This window comes from Chiloscyllium plagiosum, chromosome 2 (genome assembly GCF_004010195.1).
Source record: "Chiloscyllium plagiosum isolate BGI_BamShark_2017 chromosome 2, ASM401019v2, whole genome shotgun sequence".
NCBI classification, from domain to species: domain Eukaryota; kingdom Metazoa; phylum Chordata; class Chondrichthyes; order Orectolobiformes; family Hemiscylliidae; genus Chiloscyllium; species Chiloscyllium plagiosum.
The window spans coordinates 116957282-116980558 of NC_057711.1; the positions used below are offsets into that span (position 1 = coordinate 116957282).

Below are 23277 nucleotides of genomic sequence, written 5' to 3' on the forward strand. Positions count from 1 at the left end.
CAGAAAACAGCTTCTGACCAACCGGGTCCTTCTCCTACACTGGAATATTGACCAGATACTGAAAGATGATAAGAGTAGAGAAAAGGAACTACAGTATCCTTACATCATCAAACTCTCCACTCACCAAACTCATAACTGTGTGATCTTCTTTCAATGATCACCCCTGACTCAGAGGGTGTGAATGTAAGAAACAGCTGGCAATAACAGATTTCAAAGTTCAATACTCCATGTCCACATCTTGACAACATCTTGAACAATGTTACTAACAAACTCTGAAGATTACAGAGGTAAGGTAAATCAATCAAATATATTGTTATCAAAGAAAATTGTGAAAGGAACAGTGGTAAAAAAAATTGCCTATAGCATGTTTTGAATTTATGATTGAGCGCTGGTCAGATGAATCAACTCCAGGGATACACAGGGTTGTGGATTTTAAAATGAAATAAGATCACAGCTGGCTCAAACTTCAGGAACTTCCTCCCCAGCGACACAGTGGGTGTACCTACACCACACACAACGCAGCAGAAAGCTGTTTAACATCACCCTCAAAGGCAGTTAAGAATGGACAATAAATGCAGGCTGAGCTAGCAATGCTCACATTCCATGAGTCCATCATAAAAGCGTAAAACTTGCAGCTTGAAGGCAAAACTAATGTATGTAGATTGACTGCTCCCTGTACCAACTACCCAATTTTCAAATGCTGAAAATTGAGCCACAATAGATCTTCCGCAGGAACATTTCCCAAAATGATCACCAATTCAAATGCTATGACAATTGCAATAAACTAGAAGGAAAATACAATGGATGCAGGAAATTTGTAAGTAAAATAGAAAAAGCTGAAATTATTTGTCAGAATGCTGATGTTCCATCAACAATTTGGGTAATGTTTCTAATCTACTGTGTTGTGGGCAACTATTATGAAACTCTCTCAAGTTTCAGCTTTTTACGGGCTTTCCCATAGGGTTCCTGATGCAAGAGATTTGCTCATTGAAATCATCAATTTCTTGATCAGTTCCTGTGGAGTTGTGTTTTGGGCATTCTTATGGTCCTGATGTCCACCTCCAACCTATGCTGTGGAAACAAATTTCTGGGCAATTATCTCGTCATCATTGCCTTGTTGACTGTGATGTCTTGCTTTGCACAATTTTCTACTTTACAGTAATGACCACACTGAAAATATACATCATTGACTTTACAGATATTTTGTTATGGCCTGTGGGCATATTCTTAAGGTGAGAGGAGAAAGATTTTAAAAAGACACAGGGGCATTTTTTTTTACACACTGAGAGTGGTTTGTGTATGGAATGAACTTCCAGAGGATGTGGTGGATGCAAGTACAGTTACAATGTTTAAAAGACATTTAGATAAGTACATGACTAAGAAACGTTTGGAGGGATATGGACCAAGTGCAGGTGGGTGGGACTAGTTTAGTTTGGGATTATGGTCGGCATGGACTGGTTAGACCAAAGGATCTGTTTCTGTGTTGTATGACTCTATGACAATGACTCTATAGAAAAGCGATATTTCCTTTCTGTTACTTGAATTAGAAGCAATTCTACACCCTGAAATGGGAAGGGAATACGATGAAAACAACATGTTTAAACAGAAAGCATCATGTTAAAAAAGGACTTGCTGAGCATAATGCGCTAAAATTGGAGGTCATAATGATAACATTCTCCAAGCAGTTTTTGGCACAATCACTGCCTCGGAGCTAAAATTCTGGGTTCAAGGCCCACTCTAGACTTGATTGCCAAGGAAGGTGCATTCATAACATGCTTAAACAGGGTTGATTACCATCTGTGAATCCTTTACCATGCTTATGGGAAGCAGTAAGAATGGGAGAGTCTCTTGGTCAATCATGCTTAATGCAGAATGACATCTCTTGTTGTTTTATTGTCTCAATTCCAGACCAAATAGGCAGTATACCTCTAAGACAGATTTGTGAATAATGACATGTGGCATACTAGTATAAACATACCCATTTTGCGTTCACCGAGTGCAATGTATTCAGTCAGTCATTTCTGTGTATATACTACACCACAACATCCGTGAGCACGACTATTTTTAAGTCTTTGATATTATAGCAGTGTAAATAGTTAGTGTTAATGCAAGGCATCTATCTCAACAAGAACCCAGTCTTTGTGATATATGTTTTCAGTATATGTATTCAAGGAGATAAATATAGTTCTTAGGCTAAAGGGATCAAATGGTATAGGACAAATATGGGAACAGGGTACTGAGTTGGATGAACAGCCATGATCAAGTTGAATGATAGAGCAGGGCTGAAAAGCCAAATGGCCTCCTCTTGTTCCTTTTTATCTGTTTCTATATTAACATGAGCTAATGTACAGGGCAGTACATAAACCATATCATGCTGGTGGTGGTGTTTAACACAATAAACCAGATCATTCCTCAAGCTGTAGCCTCTGGTTTCAGGCTAGTGACCTGCTCCAGGGAAAGAAAGCTACAGAAACAGATGTAAACACATGCTTTATCTGCCTCACAACATAGCAGGTCTTCTACTCCCTGATGGCTGGAAGATGTCAATAGTTGCATTTCAACATATGGAGAGGATTTTAGATGAGAACACTCTTCTACATATTTCCTCACTTTCATGCTGTCAAAGATGGCTATGTCAGAGCAAGTAAGGGAATGTAGTCTTGGCGTCGCTTAAACAAAATGTAAATGATTTTCAATCTTAGAAACAGAAGATCAAAGAAAAGAAAGAAGGCTTTTCTGCATAAGTAAGGAGACAAATCAAATTGCAACTATTTAGTATTTTATAGCCAATGAAACATGACATGAAAGACAATCACTGTTAGGACATGTGTCAGAAAATACATATACAGAAAGCTCTCACAAATAGCAGGGCAATTGATAATCAACAACCTGTTAGATGAATATTGGCCATGGCATCTTCAAGGAACACTACTTTTTATGTCGTCCTGAGTGGTTAGATAAAGCCTCAGATTACCATTTCATCAGTGTATGATAGGGTAGCACTTCCTAACTGGGGACATTAGTCGAGATACTGACTTTCAGTTACTGTCTTGGACATGAAACCTACAGTCTTCAGACTCAAAGGATGAAACCAACTTTTAAAAAAATTCATTTGTGGGACATGACTGTCTCTTGCCCATTCATAGTGCCCATTATAAAAGAAAACTTAACTAAGAGTGGTGACATACAAATCCTTTATAAAGCTGGTACCTCTCAAATGTTGCAGAAAAAATACAGATAATCTTTGTTGACAATTTACTTTTCCTGTTTCCCATCTTTGACTTTCATAGTACACTCATTTCCATGTGAGGATTTCTGACTAGGTCGATGTTATTTTGTTAGACCATTGCAACATTTCTATGAAGGAATTATTTAAAAACTTAACGTTGGAAAAGCAAAGTCCATTCACCTGGAATCCAAGAGCTGCTTCAGTCCCCTTGTGAAATGATACCAATTAGGAACACGAGGTGAAATCTCTCTCAAAAAATGAAATTCAGCTCAAATTTAGAATTGCAATAAAAGCAGGAAATTCTAGAAATATTCATCAGTTCAACTTTCAAAATATTTTGCTTTTGAGTTAGAATTTAAGCTTATTGTAAAGATGTACACAATCATATGAAATACCTCTGAAGGGTTTGAACTTGTTCTCCAGGTCAAATTCTTGCCTGCCCAATCGGGAAAGGTTTATTCGCAGATCAGGACAGATGGCAAACTCTTCTATTGTCTTACTAATCTGGTAGATCTTTTCTGTCACTGATTCAGATGCTGGACCTACGAGAGCAAAGCAGAGAGTACAGTTTATTTCAAAATAATCACGAAACTTAAACATACACATTTGAAATGGGCGAACAAAACATCCTTGATTTATTTCTAAACATTTGTCACTGGATCTGTAGAACGAGATTGAAAATCTAACTTTGCATTATAATGAACATTATTGCTCACTTTCAGACTAGAGATCCTGGACTTTTAAAGAATCATTTTTATTTCAACGAGCTTTAGTTGATGGCGCTCAGAAATCTCTGCCTTCCTCAAATTCTGATTCTTTCATACCACTGATTTTAATATGCGTTCAGCTCTGGAATTTCCCTCCACTAAGCATCTTGGCCTCCCTAATGTCCATTTTACCTTGAGGTGTTCCTTAAAATCTATATCTTCAGCAAGTTTGACCTATTAGTTCCATATGTGGTTTAATGTCTCATCTGAAAGATGGCAGTGTAGAATTCCCTCCTGGACATACAATAAAACTTGCTTTCATATAGCTGACCAAAACCCCACAGACTTAGATTTTAAGGAACATCTTAAGGAGGAAAGAAAGGCAGAGAGGCAGCTATGTTTAGGAAGGGAATTCTAGACCTTAGGACCTAGGCAGCTGAAGGCACAGCCAAAGTTAGTGAAGTGACAGGAATCCACAAAAGCCCAAATTGGAGAAGTGCAGTGAGCTCGGAGGGTAATAGGGTTGGAAGTTACAGAGATAAGGAGGGTTGATGCCATAAATGAATTTGAAAACAAGGATAACATTTCTTCAATTGAGGAGTTGTTGGATAAGAAGACAATTGGCCCTTTCATATCTATCCCAGATGTCTGCAAGAGCTTGTCACACACCCCATCTTTACCCCATAGTCCAACTGCTCTTTTCTCTTCTGATAATGATCCAGTTCCCTTTTGAAAGCCACAAGTGATTCTACTTTCATCACACTCTCCCACAGATTCCAAATCTTATTCACTTATTGTGCAAAAATAGCTCCTCCTCAAATTTTCTTTGGTTCTTTACCATCTTCAACTGAAATCCTCTGCCTCCTGAAGCTTCAGCAAAAGGGAACAGTTTCTCCCTAGCTACCCTGACTGGAGCCCCCAGGATTTTGAATCCCTCTATCAAGTGCCTCTATCTAGCCATCCCTTCTTCAATCAAGGGTAACAACTTTCCCAATCTATCTTCAGAACCAAAGTTCCTCATCCCTGAAACCATTCTCATTAATGTTTTTTCTGCATCCTTTCTAATGCCATCCCATCTTTCCTGAAGTAGGTGCCCAGCATGGACACAAGATTCCAGCTGAGGCCAAACAGTGTTTTATAAAGGTTCACATAATCTCTGTGCTGGTTAACTCTATACCTCTTTTTATAAAGGCCAGATCCCATATGTCCTGAGTATTTCATCAACTTGTGCACAATAACCTCAGATTTCTCTGTTCTAATGTCACCCACTCACCATATTATTTTCTATTACCTCTACTTGATTTTTTTACCAAACCATATCACTTCAAACTTTACTGCCTCAATTTGCATTTGCCACTTGTCCTATTTCAATAGCTTCCATTCTCTTGAAATCTATCATCATTTTCTGCATGATTCACATTACTTGCAAGTTTTATGCCATGTACAAAATTTGAAATTGTGTCCAGGTTTAAGTCATTAATGTAGATCCAAACAAAACAGTGGTCCTGGTTCTGACTCTGAGGAAACTCCACTATGAAGTTCCCTCCTGCCTGAAAGTCAGCAGTTCACTATTTTAAAAAAAGGCTTCCTATATCTCAACCAACTTTGCAGACATGCAGTCATTGTTCCTTTTATTCCACAAGCTTGACATGATTCACATTAGGATATGGGTACTGGAGTTTGGATGAGCTGAAGTGCTAATGTTGTTACAAAAGTAAAATGCTGTGGATGCTTGAAATCTGTAATAGGAACAGAAAATGCCAAAAATACTCCAAGGTCTGGCACCATCTGTGGAGAGGGAAACCGAGTTCGTGTTTCATGTTGCTGACCTCTTGCAAGAATTGGGAGCAGTTCAAAATATAATGTATTGTGCTGTGATATTATTGGTCTTTCAGTTAAACTCGAAATACCTTATCTTGTCTATCAGTTCCTTACAACGCAATGCATTCCCAACAAGGTCTCCATGCTGAGGGATAACATCGAATAACATTACATAATAGGACTAAATTCATTACTGTTTTTCATTTATTATAAGACAACACTTGGGAATTTATGAAAGGTAGAAACTTATCGTCTGGCATACCATTCACTTGATGGTAACATCAGTGAGCCCCTTGAAGGGCTTATTGGCTCACAGCTTCATTCCTGGTGAATCTATTATCCATCACTGTGTGTTAAAAGACCTTCCTGTAAAGACAGTCCACACACTCAGGAAATCCTGCAGTTGCGTATTTAACAGGACAGGATGACGCTCAAATTTCTTGTGTGGGGAATTATTCCATGATCCACGAACTTACAGCAGGGCTGCTGCGCTTTCTTGAAGTGAAAAGCTGAGCCAAAAATGAGTTTGAAATTTTGCAGTCCCTGTACCACTTGTGAACATAGCTCTCTCAGGAAATGTGGGATCATAGAAAAATCCCAAGAGCGTTTACTGATTTAAAAACTCATAGCTGTTTCTTAGCCATTCTTTATGATTTATGGTAATATAAATCAATTCAGAAAAGAATTTAGGAGCAGAGGAACATTGGAACTGGAGCAACAATATAACCCCATAATTTTTATCTAATAACACTTGAGACAGTTATTATATTAATTTTAACAAGAAACCCTAATTTTAAAATACATGTTTTAGAGGATGTTTGATCATTTTTTATTCTAGTATGTAACTACATCGACCTCATATTACCATCTCCTGAATGAACAACTGTATCTGCGGAGACTCACCTCCATTTGCTACGTTAAACTTCACTCCAAAGTCGCCAGCAGGTCCTCCAGGGTTATGACTTGCTGTAAGGATAATTCCTCCAATGGCCTTTATCTTTCTGATGATGCAGGACACTGCTGGTGTGGACAGGATCCCATGCTGGCCAATCACCAATCGCCCAATCTGAGCAACATAAAGATTGCATTTAAAACAGTGTAAGAGAATTTGCTCTTAAACTCTTCTTTGAATGGTAAGCTTAGCAAATGACACATTAAAGAATCAATTTTTGCTACAAAAACTTTAGAAGTAGTTAGAGCACAGTAACAGGCCAGTCAGCTTTGCTGGTCTATGATTGTAGGCAGAAGTGGGTATGCAGATGCTGGAGATTAGAAAGGTGCTGGAAAAGCACAACAGATCAGACAGCATCTGAGGAAAATTATTGTTTCAGGTAAAAGCCCTTCATCAGGAATTCCAGCACCATTCTGGTCTGTGATTGTGTCTATCTCACCCCTACTTGACCACCTTGACCAACATCTTCTATAATCTTACTTCCCTCACGCACTTTCTATTTTTCCTTGAAATCATCCACATTATTAACCTTAACCACTTCCTGAGATGGCAGGTTGCATGTTCTTTACTGCTTTGCACAAACAGATTCCTTCAATTTCCTATTAAACTTTAAGTGATTCTTTTATACTTTTGCTTTGGGTCTCCACCACAAATGGAAGCATCACTGCTGTGTCAACCTTATCAGACAGCTCTGTCATGCTAATGTTAATGTGAGATTTGTGGGTGGAAGGATCTGTTACCATTCCTGTTTCCTTTGACTGGGACTAAGGGCCTATTGATTCACAGTGATACACAGTCATTCACTATTGAGTCTTTACAAAGAGAAGCTCTTGTTTATCAAAGTGTAGTTTGTTGCATGATAGCAGTTAGGTACAAGTTTGGCTTCTCGAGGTGTAGGTGGTCACGCCCTATCTGTGATTGAGGTGATATGAGTTCAAATCCAACATGTTCCAGAGGTGTGTCATAACATGTCAGAACAGGTTAAATATATTAGCCAATTAGACAATGAGGGTCAGACTATGAGGTGGATGTAGGTCTGCTTGAAATCCTCAGAGGTTCTGCCTGATCCCCAGCCAAGCCCATATGGCATTATCAAACCAGACAGAGCTTAATGCAGTGTCTAATATTAACCCTTTTAGAACAATTGCCTTTTACAGCAGACCTCCATTAGGTCACCAATTTAAAGTGACAACATCCCATCTTATCAGTTACATACCCCGTCGTAAGGTTGGAAGTGGAGACGTTTACTGATGATTGCACAATGTTAAGCATCATTCACAACTCCTCAGATATTAAAGCTGTCCATATCCACATGGTGCAAGACCTGGAAAACATTCAGCCTTTGGTTGCTAAATGGGAAGTAATGTTCATGCTAATCTAGTGACCATTTCCAACAACAGATAATCTAACCATCACCCCTCAACATTCAATGACATTCCCATGAGTGCCGAAAACAAGCTTAACACCATCCAGGCCAAAGCAACATACTTGAATATTCACCATCCCCAGCCTAAAGTAGAAACAATATGCGATATAAACAAGGTACACTGTATCGCTCAGCAAGGCTCCAGCAACAACACCTTCTACACCTGCAACAGACACACGAGAGATCTACAACTTGCAGGTTCCTCCCCAAGCCACACACTGTACTGACTTGGAAATGTATCAGATATTCCTATATTGTTCCTGAGTCAAAATCTTGAAACTCCTCTCCTAATAACAGCATGGCTGTCACTATACATGACAGACTGCAGAGATTCAAGAAGACAGCTCACCACCATCTTCTCCAACCATCTCCTGCCATGATTTCAGATTTTCCAGCATTCATTCCCTAGATTTACTGCTTATTGAGACAGTTTATCCATCTGGTCATCTGCGAGCAGGAAAACTGTTCGTAAACATTTAAAAGACAATTTGTTTTTAATTTCAATAGGACATCTATGAAACACACACTTCTGGGTTTGCCAATGGATGATCTGATGCACCATCCTCCTTTGCCCTCTTTCATCAGTCAGTGCTTAGCCCTGAGTTGAGGTTACTGCATATCAATTCTTAGCACCACAATTTCAGAAGGATGCGAACGTCTGGGACAAGATACTGTGGAGATTTATTAAAATTGTACCATTGCTGAAGGATTACAGTCATGAGTAGAGCTTAGAGAGGTTTGGACTATAGCAGAGAAACCTCAGGAGAGATTTAACAGAGGCCTTCAAAGTCACAAAGGGTATTGATAGACTGAATAGGAAGCAATCATTTCTAATAAGTTGGTACAGTTAATAATCAGAAGACAAAGATTTAAAGTGATTGGCAAACAATCCAGGAGGCAGATGTGGAGCATTTTCTTTTTACACAGAGAGCTATTGTGATCTGTAAGAGTGGTCGAAGCAGATTCAACAATAATATTGAGTAAAGGATTTTGATTGCTACCTGAAGGGACAAAATAATTATGTATAATTGTACAGGTCTTCCAAAGGGCTGGCACAGGCATGATGGTTCAAATGGCCTCTTTCTGTCTCTCAATAATAACGCTATGTGAACTCAGAACAAAGCGAGCAATATCCTTGTCCTTTCTCAAACCCCTCCAAGCAAGAGACACTTTCTTGAACATATAAAGATGTTATTGTGCGAACAAGGGTCACCAGGTTCACTTACTCTCAAAGCTGCTGTGTTGTCCAAAACAACTGACCCCTCCCCCAGCACTGAAGCAGAAAAACACTCTGGATTTCCTGAGTTCGGAAGTCATAAAACAAAAAGACAAATAAAATTTCTCCTTCTTCACTGTTATTTTGTGTCACAGCAGTGAGACAGTGAGCATATTTATTTTTCTAAGTAATTGATGTCCTGTCATGGAGGATGGGTTGTTTTTGCAGCAATAAAGCATCAGTGTTTTTCAGAGCACAACCCTTGCATTAAGGATCACTTGGCGTTGCTGAAGTCAGCTGGCACAGACTTAGGTTCCAGTCTTCTCTGCAATTCAATATTATTTGTCAATCTTCATTGAATAATCTGCTGAGATGAGATAATAAGATGAACTAGCTGGTAGCCTTTAGCAGTGATCTGCATCAATATTATAGACTGAGCTCCGAACTGAAGATAAACTTTCAATGCCTTGTTATGGACCAGATCAAACCCCCTCAAAATATATGAAGATGAAAGCCTAGACCCTAGCTTCTTCTTATTTTAAAGGTAAGTGTAAAGCACTGCGTTCCAGATGCAATTCGATTGGTCAAACTACTTAACTTTAAGCAAAATACGCTTTATTTTTACATTACATTAAAACACAAACAACATAAACATAAAATAATTGTCTTAACTATAACTCTATTGAAATCTTAACAAAATAATATATTTACTACTAATTAACTGTTTCAATATAGTAACATCCCATAAACACACCCTTGGCAAGACAAATTCAGTAAAGTAGATTATCTCACAGGCAATTCCAGCAGCAGGAAGAGAACTACATCTTTTAGCTCTAACAGAGAGAGGAAGCTAAGAGCTTCCACATCCAGCTTCAAGACCCCACCAGCTGCTGAAAGTTAAAACTAAAAATCCTGGGTCTGTGGGAGCCATTAAGGCTGCTCCTACAGTTCCAACTTTAAAAAAACCCAAGGCCTCACAAACTGTTTACTGTATTGGCTTTGAGCAGATCGCTCACTACCTCTGTCTCAATCTTTCTTCATTAAAAAAAACACCAGGACAAAATACACCTCTCAAAGCCATAATATTGTCACACTTGTGTTAACTTCTGACCTGACTCCTCTTACTTTTGTTATTCATCGTTACTTCAACAAATTATGTGCTTATCTCCATGTGAATAAAAACATAAGGAGGAGGTCTCTCGGCACATTGAGGCTGCTCTGTCATTCAATATGATCTTGTCATGGCTCTATTTCTGATTCTTGCTAATTTGTCAATCCTCTATACAGATTACTGTATTAGTTAAAACACGATAAACCTTTACTTTGTGTAGTAACCTTTAACGTGTCAGCCTCTCGAATGCCTTTTGGAAATCCAAATACACCACACCTTTATCCATACTCCTTGCCACACTTTCAAAGGACTCTAATTGGTTGCTCATTTGCTGAAAAGGCCAAATTTTGTCAAAGCTTTTCCATCTTGTTCTTATCAGGACAATTCACAAAAGCACCACTTAAGGGGAAAACCAACATTTAAACTGCATGAAAGGAGGGTGTTGATTGGTGGGTAAATGAACTCTGATTGGTAGAGGCATTATCATGTAGAATACACCCATTATTGCTGATTGACAGTTAACTGCCAGGCATTATTGCCTGCAAACCCGACTGACAATCCTAAATTGGTTGTCACTGTAATTCTTCTCAGACTCAAACGTATCCTGCCAATGTTGCCCAATTGCAAAATCACATCTGACATTGACAACAGTGTGCAGGTTTTGCAAGTGTGGGCTGATTGGGCACATTCAGTATCTGGATTGTTGTAAACAGCCAAAAGGACAAGCTGTATGATATGATCCACCAACCTCTGTGAAATACATCCGACATACCTAGCATTGCACTGACAATGAAATTCATATACTATATTATTCTTTGATATTCCTTCCACCTTGCAATAAGTCCACCTTGCAGTAAGATTGATCAAAGGCCTTGAATTGGTATTCTTGATAATTTTGTCCTGATGAGTGCAAGATGAAAAATTATTTTAAAAAGTATTTTTTTCTGCAATACTTAAGTTCTGTAGTACCAAATGATTTAAATGTGATTTCCCTTTGACAAAAACCATGTTGATTCTGCCTGATTGTATTATGATTTTCTGAATGTTTTGCTATTGCCTCCGTATCAGACTCAAAAGTAGAGTCCTTGTCATAAATTTATACAAGAGCCTGGTTGGGCTGCACTGAGAGTGTAGTGTACAGTCCTGGTCTCCATACTTTAAAAGTCTATACAGACACTAGGGAACATGCAAAAAAGATGTCATGAAATTGGTACAGTGCTTTAGTGATAGAGGTTTCAGGATGGACTGAACTGGTTGGGGTTCTTTCCTTTAGAACAGATAAGACTTAGAGGTTTTAAAAAAAAGTGCTAGAGAAACTATAGCAGCCTTTGTCAAGAGAGAGAGAGAGGGAGAAAAATAGATTTGGTGTTTTTAGTTCAATATAGCCCTCTTTCAGAACTCTGAATGTTTGTTAAGATTCGTATGCTCTAACAGCTCATTTCATAGCAATATGCCTTGGAATCTTTCCCTCTGACCTCATCCCTTCTTCTGATCCTATCTCTTATTCTGTATTAGCTATACCCTCTGACTTTGTACTTCCTGTTGCTGGATAACCTGCACTCATTGTGGTTTAAAAAAGAAATTTAGATTCTCCTGCATCTGTGGCACTTTTTAGTGATAACTTAGAGGTGATTTCATGGAGCTTTTTAAACTCTGAATGGGTTGGAGAGATAGGTTGGGAGAGAATATATCCAAATGATGAAGAATCTAAACTAGGGCAGTAAACACAAGATTCCTGTTAACAAATCCAAAAGGGAAACAAGGGGACATTTCTTTACTCAAAGTGATTAGAATTCGCTGCTACTGAAAGTGGTTTAAGGAAATAGCTTAGATGCTATTAGAGGAAACTAGAGGAATACATGCGTAGGGGATAGAAAGATATGGTGAAAGACTCAGGTGAGTAGATAAAATGTGGAGAATATAAACACCAACATAGACTACTTTGGGCCACGTGACCATTTTCTGTGTCATGTGTACTATATCATTCTGTCACTAACTTTTCTTTGTGGATGAAATTTAAGTATATTCTGTTTTTGGCATTTAAGATAATATTCCTCAGAAGTTTCACTAAGTCTATTTTCAACACGTTGATGCAATCAGAATGAAGCTTTGACAGGAGCAGTGAGTGCTGACTCTCTGTACATCTTGAAGGATGAGTTAAACTGTTTTCCATCCAGCATAGAAATTAAATGGGATACAGAGGGTTAAAAGAATCTATTGTGAACACTAAGTGGGACAATTAGCCATACATCATAAAACAGGACCTGATCATATTGAATGGGAGCAGATGTAAGGAGCCACACAGTCTACTCTTGCTCTAGCTTCTTGCTTTTATACTGGAAATAGACTTAAGCTGATAGGCAAATGAGCAGGAGGTGGCAAGTGAAGAAGTTATTTTAATCAGTGAATTGCTGCATTATGGAATGTGTTGCCTGAAAGGGCCATAGAAGCTAATTCAAGAGTAATTTTCAAAAAGGAATTGAATAATTACTTGAAAAGGGAAACATTGTGGGGCCGTGGAGAAAAAGCAGGGGGTGTGGATTTAATTGAATACACTTCCAATGAGCTGGCATGGCCATGCTGGATTAAATGGCCTTTTCCTGTACTCTACAATTTGGTCAATGTGATCTCCTATGGGTTTAGATCACCTGAAGAGGTTATAAAAGTAGTTATTTTCTTGTTTACCTTGATTTTTCCTCCTTTTGCTAGGTAGAGGGTTGCAGTCAGAAGGAAGGGATGTAAAGATAACATCTAGTCACAAAGTTAAATTCATCATCGGGTGTGGAACAAGTTTGGTGGAACAACTGGTCAAATCCATGATGTTAATTTTGCATTTTTCTTGTAGATCATAAAGGGTCATGTTTATTACGAATAATGCCAGGGTTAAATTATTCTGCTGTTTGCACTGGGTGAGTTCCAGTGAATTAACTGCAAACATGCAAATATGCAGCTGTGCTTCAAGAGGCTTTCAAACCAATTTTCCCCTTGATATTCTCAACTGGATATTCAGGGTCAGAAACAGACAAGCGGGAACATAACAGCAATATAAAAACAGATGTGTCAAAGTACATTATCCAACTCTTACCGATTTCTAGCATCTTCCTGATCCTTGTATGCTCTCTGCTTTTGCTTTAGTTGTGTCAGCATTGCAGACGAATATTCATTTACTGCCAACCTTTATATGGGTGAACTGCAAGCTAAGCCAGACATGATCTGCTGAGATGGTGGCCCTGACAACACAAGTGTTTAAACACAAATAATTCAAAAATGGGTCTGGAGGATTTCAAGTAATAAGGCTGTGACTACTTTCTTTGGCAGCTTCTCCATCGTGGGATTGTCCTTGGGAAGAAAGATTGTTGATACATTGATTTGAAACAAATGCTCCTTGTGGTTTGTGTGAATTACTACCTCATGTTGTATCAATGGCAGAGAGCACCAGATACTTGTTCTTCATAATCTCAGTCAAAGAATTCGAAATTTCATAGTTCTGGATTTTACATGAAAATAAAGCTGTATTAATAACAGACTTGCCCATTGGTGAGCAAATCATCCAACATGCTCAGGGGACGAAGAGACCTGTAGTGAAATGTCAATCTCCAGAATTTGCCAGTTAATTTACCCCACTCCTTCGACTGATTCAAAGAAACAGCATCTCACCCTCATATGCCTTGCTATTTTTAAAAAGTTACTAGATTTGCACATTATTACCTATTAAATTAATGATAAATTAAAGGATAGAAGGAGTAGTAGACAGAGCCCGTGAGCATGCTCTGGCATTTAACACAACCATGGCTCATCTTCAGCTTCAATTCCACTTTTTCACTTGCCCCTTTAATCCTCATTTCATAAGAATTCAAAGCTCTGGTGACTTCTGTGTTGAATATTGTGAATGAACGACCATCAACAGGTCTCTGGGGTGATTAAGTCTAAAGATCCAAAGCCCGATGAGAGGAGAAATTTCTCCTCATTTTATTCTGAAATAAATGACTTCTTATCCTGAACTATGACTTTATGTTCTAGTCTCTCCAGACAGAAGAAACAGAGCTTTTTTCACATTTGTACATGGGATGTGGAACTGCTTTCTAGGCCTTGGGCCCCATACCTCGGGAACGATGTATTAGCCATGGAGTGAGTCCAGAGGAGGTTCACGAGAATGATCCCAGGAATGTAAAGCTTTACATATGAGGAACGTTTGAGTACTCTGTGAGTATACACAATGGAATTTAGAAGGATGAGGGGGTATCTGATTGAAACTTACAGAATACTGAATGGTCTGGACAGAGTGGACATTGAGAAAATGTTTCTATTGGAAGGACAGACTAGGACCCGAGGGCACAGCCTAAGAGTAAAGGGAAGACCCTTTAGAACGGAGATAAGGAGAAACTTGTTTAGCCAGAGAGTGGGGAATCTGTGGAATTCTTTGCCACAGAAGGCTATGGAGGCCAGGTCATTGAGTATGGTTAAAACAGAGATAAAAAGTTCTTGATTGCCAAGGGCATCAAAGACTACAGGGAGAAAGCGGGAGAATGGGGTTGTAAAACCTGTCAGCCATGATTGAATGGCAGAACAGACTCGATGGGCCGAATGGCCTAATTTCTGCTGCTATGTCTTATGGTCTAATCACAATGCTGTAAGGAAAGGAGTTTCAGGATTCAATGACAGTAAAAGCATCATTGATATAGTTCACACTCAGAATGGTGGCTTTTCTTCTTTATTTCTTCATGGGATGTGGGTGTTGCTGACAAAGCCAGCATTTATTACCATCCCTAATTGCCCTTAAACTGAATGGCTTACTCATCATTTCAGAGGGTAGTTAAGAGTCAAGCACACTGCTTTGAATTTTGAGTCAAATGGAGTATAGGTTACCTCAACAGTTTCCACAGGCACCTTCTGGTAGAGGGACTTTAGAGACCCCCCCCCCCCCCCACCAACCCAGATGGCATTCTGTGCCTTGCTATTCTTGGTGCTTGTTCCAAATGCTGTTCAATACAGAGGAGGAATGATTCATCAGCTGAGGAAGGCTGGTATGTAATATTCAGCAGGAAGTTTCATTGTCTATATTTGACCTGATGCCATGAAAATTCATAGGGTCTGGAGTCAATATCAAATAGTCCCAGGACAATACCAATCTGACTACATATCACTGTAGCACAACTGCTGAATTCCATCTGGCAATGGGACATATCCAGGAAGCACAATGGAAAAGTCTGCTACATGCATTGGAAGATGTGTCTTATTGAGTACGTGACTAGACTGACTATGTGATTCTTGACTTGTTTGTGAGCCAGCTCTCCTAATTTTGGAACAGCTCCCTAGATGAGGAGGGGTTTGCTGTTTCAACTGGGTATGGTGTGACTTTGTCTTTTCTGGCATATAGGTCGATATCAGATAATTTATTCAGTTTTATTCTTATTCAACACTACTATAACAGTTCAATACAACTGTGTGCCAGGTATCTCTCAGCATTAACTGTGTGCCTTCTCATAATCGGATATTTCAACACATTCTCCTTTAATCCTCTGAATTTCAGAGAATGTTGGTCCCTTTACTAAATCTCACCTCATTGGACAACTGTGGGACAACCTTCCCACCACTGGAATAAATCTAGTGCACACATGGTGGAAAGTTAGGGGAAATTATTCCTTGTGTAAATATCCTGTTAAGGAGGTCTTGAGGTGCAGTGGGTAGCATTTCAACCTCCAAGCCAGCAATTTCAGCTTTGTACCCCAATGCAAGGGATTTTCATAAATGTAGCCAAACAAACTGATTTTCAGAAATCCTCCCTCATCTATTCTTCCTTGGAATAGGGTGACAGAATCTTTCACATGCATCTCAGAAGGCTTTCAGGCATTTCAGTATGTTAACTGAAAAACAACATTCTGATAGTGCGGTGCTGACTCTTCAACAATGCCGTACTCCCTCCCTACTAACTCTCTGATAGTGCAACTCTCTCACAGTACTGATTCTGCGACAATGCAGCACTCTCTCAGTACTGACCCCCTGACAGTGTAGCCCTCCATCAGTACTGACTCTCTGACAGTGCAACCCTTCCTTTGTATTGACCTTCCAACAGTGCAGCCCTCTGTCAGTGCTGACCCCCGAGAGTGCAGCATTCCCTCAGTACTGACCTCCTGAAAGTGCAGCACTCCTTCAATACTGACCCTGCAAAGTGCAACCCTCTCTCAGTACTGACTCTCCAACAGTATGGCACTCCCTCAATACTGACCCTCTGACAGTACAGTTCTCCCTTAGTATTGACCTTTCAACATTGCAGTCCTCCTTCAATACAGACCCTCTGACAGTGCAATTCTCCCTCAGTACTGACTCACTGACAGTACAAGGTTCTGGATCAGTGGTGCTGGAAGAGCACAGCAATTCAGGCAGCATCCGAAAAGCTTCGAAATCGACGTTTCGGGCAAAAGCACCTCACTGACAGTACAACCCTGTCTCTCAGTGCTGACTTTCTGACAGTACAGCCCTCTCTCTCAGTAATGATTCTCTGAAAGTACAGGTCATCCTCAGAACTAATCCACCTTCAGTAGGACTGAGCACATGTTCCTCTGACAGGACAACAACATCTCAGTATACTCAGCTGCCCTCTGTGCAACCCTCGCTTAGCAGTGACCCCCACCCCCTACAGTGCAAACCACCCTCAGTACTGAAGAATAAAGACCGAGGAATTTTATTTTTATTTTAGCTATTTTGGTTTAGTTGAGGGTACCAGGAATAACAGCCCTCTTCTTCTTTGAAACAATGGCTTTTGGAGTTTGTACATCCACTCGACAGGGCCTTGATTTAAGGTCTTAACAGAAAATTCGAGAAAAATAACAGGAAAAAATAACGTAAATCAGATATGCCTAAAGATGACTGCTTCTGACATTAATGGACAAATGCGTCACACTATTGTACTTTAACTGAGGTGATAATCTATTTCAAATAGTTTATCTAATGCCTGCATTAAAATAGCAAAGAGAAAGGAATGCTGTGGATATTCAGAGTCACAACAACATCACCATCAGAAATATCCAGCCTTCGCTAGACAGCCAAATACAAATAAAAATCACATAAGGGAGACTACTATAGCATTGTAACTGAACTAATCATTTCAGAGGCTGCATCTTATGCTTTGGAGTCACAAGTTCAAATCCCACCATTTCACTTGGGGAATTTAAGTTCAGCAAAATAAATAAATGCAGAATGAAAAGCTAGTATCAGTAATGATGACTGGATTATCCTAAAAACTCAACAAGCGTATTAATCTCCTTAGGGGAAGAAAATTTTTACCTGACCTGATCAATATATGGCTCCAAACTAACCCAGAGTTGGTGCTTAACTGCCCTCTGAAATCAATTGGTTGTATTTCGGTGGTTCAGCAGCACCTTTTGAGGGGTGAATTAGAATAGACAATAAATTCTATCCTTGTCAGCAACACCCACATCCTGCAAATGAATTTTAAAGAAGTGGTACATGAAGAGCCATTCATACACAGGAAAAATTTGGAGCATGGGTGAACTAAAATGAATTCTTAACCCATGCAAAATAAGCTGCTGCAGTTTTGTAAATGAGGTGAAATATTAAACAAATGTTACTGGATAACGCAAAAAAAATTCAGGCCTGAGGTTAGGAAATTCCTCTGGACACACAGACATTTGACTATTCCGCAGGAGAGACTTCCGGCTCGGTAAGGACAAGAATGAACAAAGGCATTGGAATAATTTTAAAAGCAGATGGATGCTGTAACAAGGGAATTTGTTCTTGCAAGACGTGTTGAAATGGTCAACATCTAATCCTTATCATGATCTTTCAATGAGAATCCATGACAATAAGACAAATTCCTGACTGTCTCACATTCTGCAGTTCAGAGATAACCCCACTTGGAACAAGATACCACATCAAAAAAACACAATAATAGAACATAAATCTTTAAGCTACATAAATTCCAACAACAAGGAGCCGTGGCCCGATTTTAAAGAGCACAGCAGCCTTGAACCATCCTATAACAGGGATATTTCAGACACCTGCCTAAAACAGATCATTTGTCAACCTTTTGTGTCTGACTTGTGTGTCTGTTGCATTGCCGAACTGCAAACAGAGTATCCAGTTTCCAGTGCTAGCGTCAGAAAACATATCTTCACTTACGAAATGAGAAATGGAAGTCACTGTTTGGGGAGGTTGGGGGAGGTGGGGAGGGGGTGGTGGTGAAGTGGAGGTGCCAGTTCAAAATAGTTGAGGTCACCTTATCGTCTGGAATTTGCTATCTAAAAGGACAGTGGAGACAAACTCAGGAATAACTTTAAAACTAGAACTGGATAAATGTTTGTGTTTACAGGTTATGGTTAAAGATTGGGAAGTGAACCGATTTGGATATCTCTCTCAAAGAGCTGGCAGAGGTAAAATGGGCCAAATGGCACTCTTCTGTGCTGCATGATCCTGAGTCTTGGAGCTGAATGATACTGCAGACGTCACTCTGTTTCAGTCTCCTGTTAAAACAGAACACTTGAGCTGAATCCTCTCTCCTCAGTTCCAGCTCTTGCCCTTCCTCCTCACCGACTGTTGGTTTCACATAGTGTACTTGTTGTGGGAGCCTCAAGTCATTTTCATGGATGGACATCAAATTCCTCAGCCCAGTTCTTTTTGCAACAGGAATGTTGTACTCTGCATCTCATGTGTAAGAGTTAAAACCCTCCCCTGCTGCCCCCCACCACCCATTTGCTCAAGATATCTTGCAGCTTTTTTTGCTGCAACTATGTGTTAATATTGACGCAATAGGAGCAAAGGGTCATCTAAGGGGCCTTATTCTTCTCTTTAATCAATGAGATTTAAGGATGAAAAGGAAACAGAGCAACAACGGAGAAGAAAATGGGGTGAATTAGAGTCAAAACATATACAGAATGTGAAACAGAGAGAAGGAAAGAAATGTTGATTTAAGAGAGAGAAAAGATGGATATCTGAAATGACCTGGAATGGAGTGAGATACTGAAATTGTATGATCAGCTATGATCATATTGAATGGTGATGTGGACTGAAGGATTTTATCTCTCCACCTTGGAGGCTCCCTGCCTTCATTCCCGATGAAGGGTTTTTCCCCGAAACTTTGATTTTCTTGCTCCTCAGTTGCTGCCTGACCTGCTGTGCTTTTCCAGCACCACTCTAATCAAGGATTGAATGGCCTACCCCTGCATTTTCTACATTTCTATGAAATAAAATCAGGGAACTCTGGAAATACTCAGCATGTCAAGCGGTGTCTATAGAGAGCGAAACAGAACTAAAGTTTCAGCTTGGTGCAGGCTTATATCTGATTAAAGGTCATTAACCTGAAACATTAACTGTTTTTCTCTCCCCACAGATGCTGCCTGGTGTGTTGAGTATTTCCAGTATTTTTCTGTATGTATTACAAATTTAATAAAGTCATGCTGACATGGTGCAATGCATCAGTCAAAAAAAATCTTGATTGCTTTGCCCAGTTTTCCACACTGGGCCAATTCTACTGATATTGCTAAGAGCGGCCAGGAGATAGTTCCAAATGCCCAAAGTCTGTCTGGAGGAAAGACTGGAGAATCATTCATTATTTAGCCTCAAAAGGGGCAAGGTGGTAGGGGCAATATCTGTGCAGCAATATATTAACTAACAAAGGTAAAATAAAGATAAATTACTATGGTAACAATATTTAAATACTTCCTTTAATGTAAAATAAACATCATAAAAGATAGGGAAGTGATTGCTGGTCCCTTGCTGAGATATTTGTATCATCAATAGTCACAGGTGAGGTGCCGAAAGATTAGAGGTTGGCTAACTATTTAAGAAAGGTGGTAAGGAAAAGCCAGGAAACTACAGACCGGTGAGCCTGACATCAGTGGTGGGCAAGTTGTTGGAGGAAATCCTGAGGGACAGAATTTACATGTATTTGGAAAGGCAAGGACTGATCAGGTATAGTCAACATGGCTTTGTGTGGGAAGTCATGTCTCACTAACTAAATTGAGTTTTTGAAGAAGTAACAAAGAGGATTGATGAGGGCAGAATGGTGGATATGATCTATATGGACTTCAGTAAGGCGTTTGACAAAGTTCCACATGGTAGACTGATTTGCAAGGTCAGATCTCATGGAATTCAGGGAGAATTAAACATTTGTAACTGGCTCAAAGTTAGAAGAGAGAGGATGGTGGTAGATGGTGCTTTTCAGACAGGAGGCCTGTGACCAGTGGAGTGTCACAAGGATTGGTGCTGGGCCCACTGCTTTTTGTCATTTATACAAATGACTTGGATGTGAACATAGGAGGAATGGTTCGTAAGTTTGAGGCTGATACCAGAATTGGAGGTGTAGTGAACAGTAAACAAGGTTGCCTCATTGCAACAGGACCTTGATCAGATGGGCCAATGGGCTGAGGAGTGGCAGATTAAATGTGAGGTGCTGCATTTTGGAAAGGCAAATCAGGGCAAGATTTATACACATAATGGTAAGATTCTGGGGAGTATTGCTGAACAAGGAGACCTGCGAGTGCAGTTTCATAATTCTTTGAAAGTGGAGGCACAGGTACATAGGATAGTGAAGAAGGTATTTGTTATACTTGCCTTTATTGGTCAGTACATTGAGTATAGAAGTTGGGAGGTCATGTTGCAGCTATACAGAACATTGGTTTGGCCACTTTTGGAATACTGTGTGCAATTCTAGTCTCCCTGCAGTAGGAAGGATGTTGTGAAACTTGAAAGGATTCAGAAAAGATTTACAAGGATGTTCCCAGGGTTGGAGGGTTTGAGCTATAAGGAGAGATTGAATAGTCTGGATCTATTTTATCTGGAGGATCGGGGACTGAGGGATGACCTTATAAGAGGTTTAAAAAATCATGTGGGGCATGGATAGAATGAATTGCTAAGGTCTTTTCCTGGGATAGGGGAGTGCAAAACTACAGGGCATAGGTTTAAGGAGAGAGGAGAAAGATTTAAAAGGGAACTAAGGGGCAACTTTTTCACACAGAGAGTGATGTGTATGGAATAAGCTGCTAGAGGAAGTGGTGGAGGCTGGTACAATTACAATATTTAAAAGGCATCTGGAAGGGTACATGAATAGGATGGGTTTAGAGGAATATGACCAAAGGGTCTATTTCTGTGCTGTACGTCTCTATAATGCTAATTTTAATAGACCAAGGAACCACAGATTCAAACTAATGGAAGGCAACTTGTGAATAACATACAGGATAGACTTCCAATAGAGAAGTGAAGGCAACAACCACAGGTCGTTCTGCTATAATGCACATTTCATTAACACAAATTTGCCGTAATGTGATTGACAAACTGGGGGCACTAATTCTAAAGCCTGAACTTTTAAAATGTGTGTTGGCTGAAATGCGATTACATCCCCAACACGTTAAGTGTGATTTTTCTATAATGTGGGGTTGCACAAGAACGTAGCTATCGCGACTGCACACTTAACTGCTCTGAAGAACGTAAAGAGGGTCCATTCATCCCCTCCAGCCTGCTTCCCAATTCAATTTGTTCATGATCAATTGTATCTTAACTCTGTCTCAGAGGCTAGGAATACTTTGACAAGTAACTCACCTTCTAACTCCCCAATGCCTGTCCACTAACTATAAGGTACAAGTCCATTGTGAGATGGAATACTCTCCACTTGCCTGGATGGGTGTAGTTCCAACAACATTCAAGATGATGGACATCATCCAGCATAAAGTAGCTCATTTGATTGGTACCACATCCACGAGAATCCATGCTCTCCATCATTGATGCTCAGTAGCAGCAGTCCACAAGATGCACCACAGAAATTCACCAAAGATCTTCAGTCACAACACCTTGCAAATCCACATCCACTTCCATCTAGAAGGAAATGGGCAGCAGATACATGGAAACACCATCACCTACAAGTTCCCCTCCAAGTTATTCGCCATCTTACTTGGAAATATATCACAGTTACTTCACAGTCACTGTGAAAATCTTGGAATTTCCCCCCATGGGCTTTGTGGATCTACCTAAAGCACATGGACTACGGCAGTTCAAGATGGCAGCTCACCACCACTTTCTCAAGAGCAACTAGGGATGGGCAATAACTGCTGGCCAAGCAGCATCCACAAATGATTAAAATAAAATCTATCCATCATCAGAAAGTAATACTTAATATTCTTTGCTGACAAAATATCTACAGGTGAGAATTTAGTTTGTGTAAAACATACCCATTTGCACAGAATTAATATCAGCAGCCACCCACCAAAAACAACTTCAAAATATTAAATTAACCTCCGATCTCAATATCTTTTGTGGGGTTAGTGTTCGGGTTTCTACCTTCCTTTGCATGAAGAGGTCCTTTCTGCCATCACTTGCGAATGACCTGCCTCCAGTGTTAAAGTAAAGCTTTTGTTCTGGATCTAATCCCAGCAGGGCAAATAGTTTCTATATATCCACTCTATCATCTTCTTCAATCATCTTAAATATTTCAATTACAACACCTCATAAGTGGGACAATTAACTCTTTCTAAATGCAGGTGACGCACATTACTGGCTTGCTCACATTACTTCGTAATCTATATTTTTAAAGCGATTGGATAGATAACTGTGTTATTGAAATTTTTTTAAAAATTAGTTGTAGCTGACACACAATCTGTACAGTGTGAAAGCAGGTCATTCAGCCCATAAAGTCCACACAACCCTCCACCCTAATCGCTGTAACATTGCATTTCCCATAGGTAATCCACCTAGTCTGTACATCACTAAACACTATGGGCAATTTAGCATGGCAACCCCACTTAACCTGCACATCTTTGAGCTGTGGGAAGAAACTGGAGCACCTGGCAAAAACCCACGCAGACACA

The 23277-nt window shown here is 39.7% G+C and overlaps 1 protein-coding gene across 1 annotated transcript in view; it reads right to left on the reverse strand.

The window, feature by feature from the left end:
* Nucleotides 1-23277, reverse strand: part of pgm5 (phosphoglucomutase 5) — a 174057-nt gene that overhangs the window by 124060 nt on the left and 26720 nt on the right. Inside the window, exons 2-3 of the mRNA XM_043716994.1 lie at nucleotides 6661-6823; nucleotides 3625-3771 (exon numbers count right to left, since the gene is read on the reverse strand). Of these exons, the coding sequence (XP_043572929.1) occupies nucleotides 3625-3771; nucleotides 6661-6823 (310 nt within the window). The remainder of the gene's footprint in view (nucleotides 1-3624; nucleotides 3772-6660; nucleotides 6824-23277) is intronic.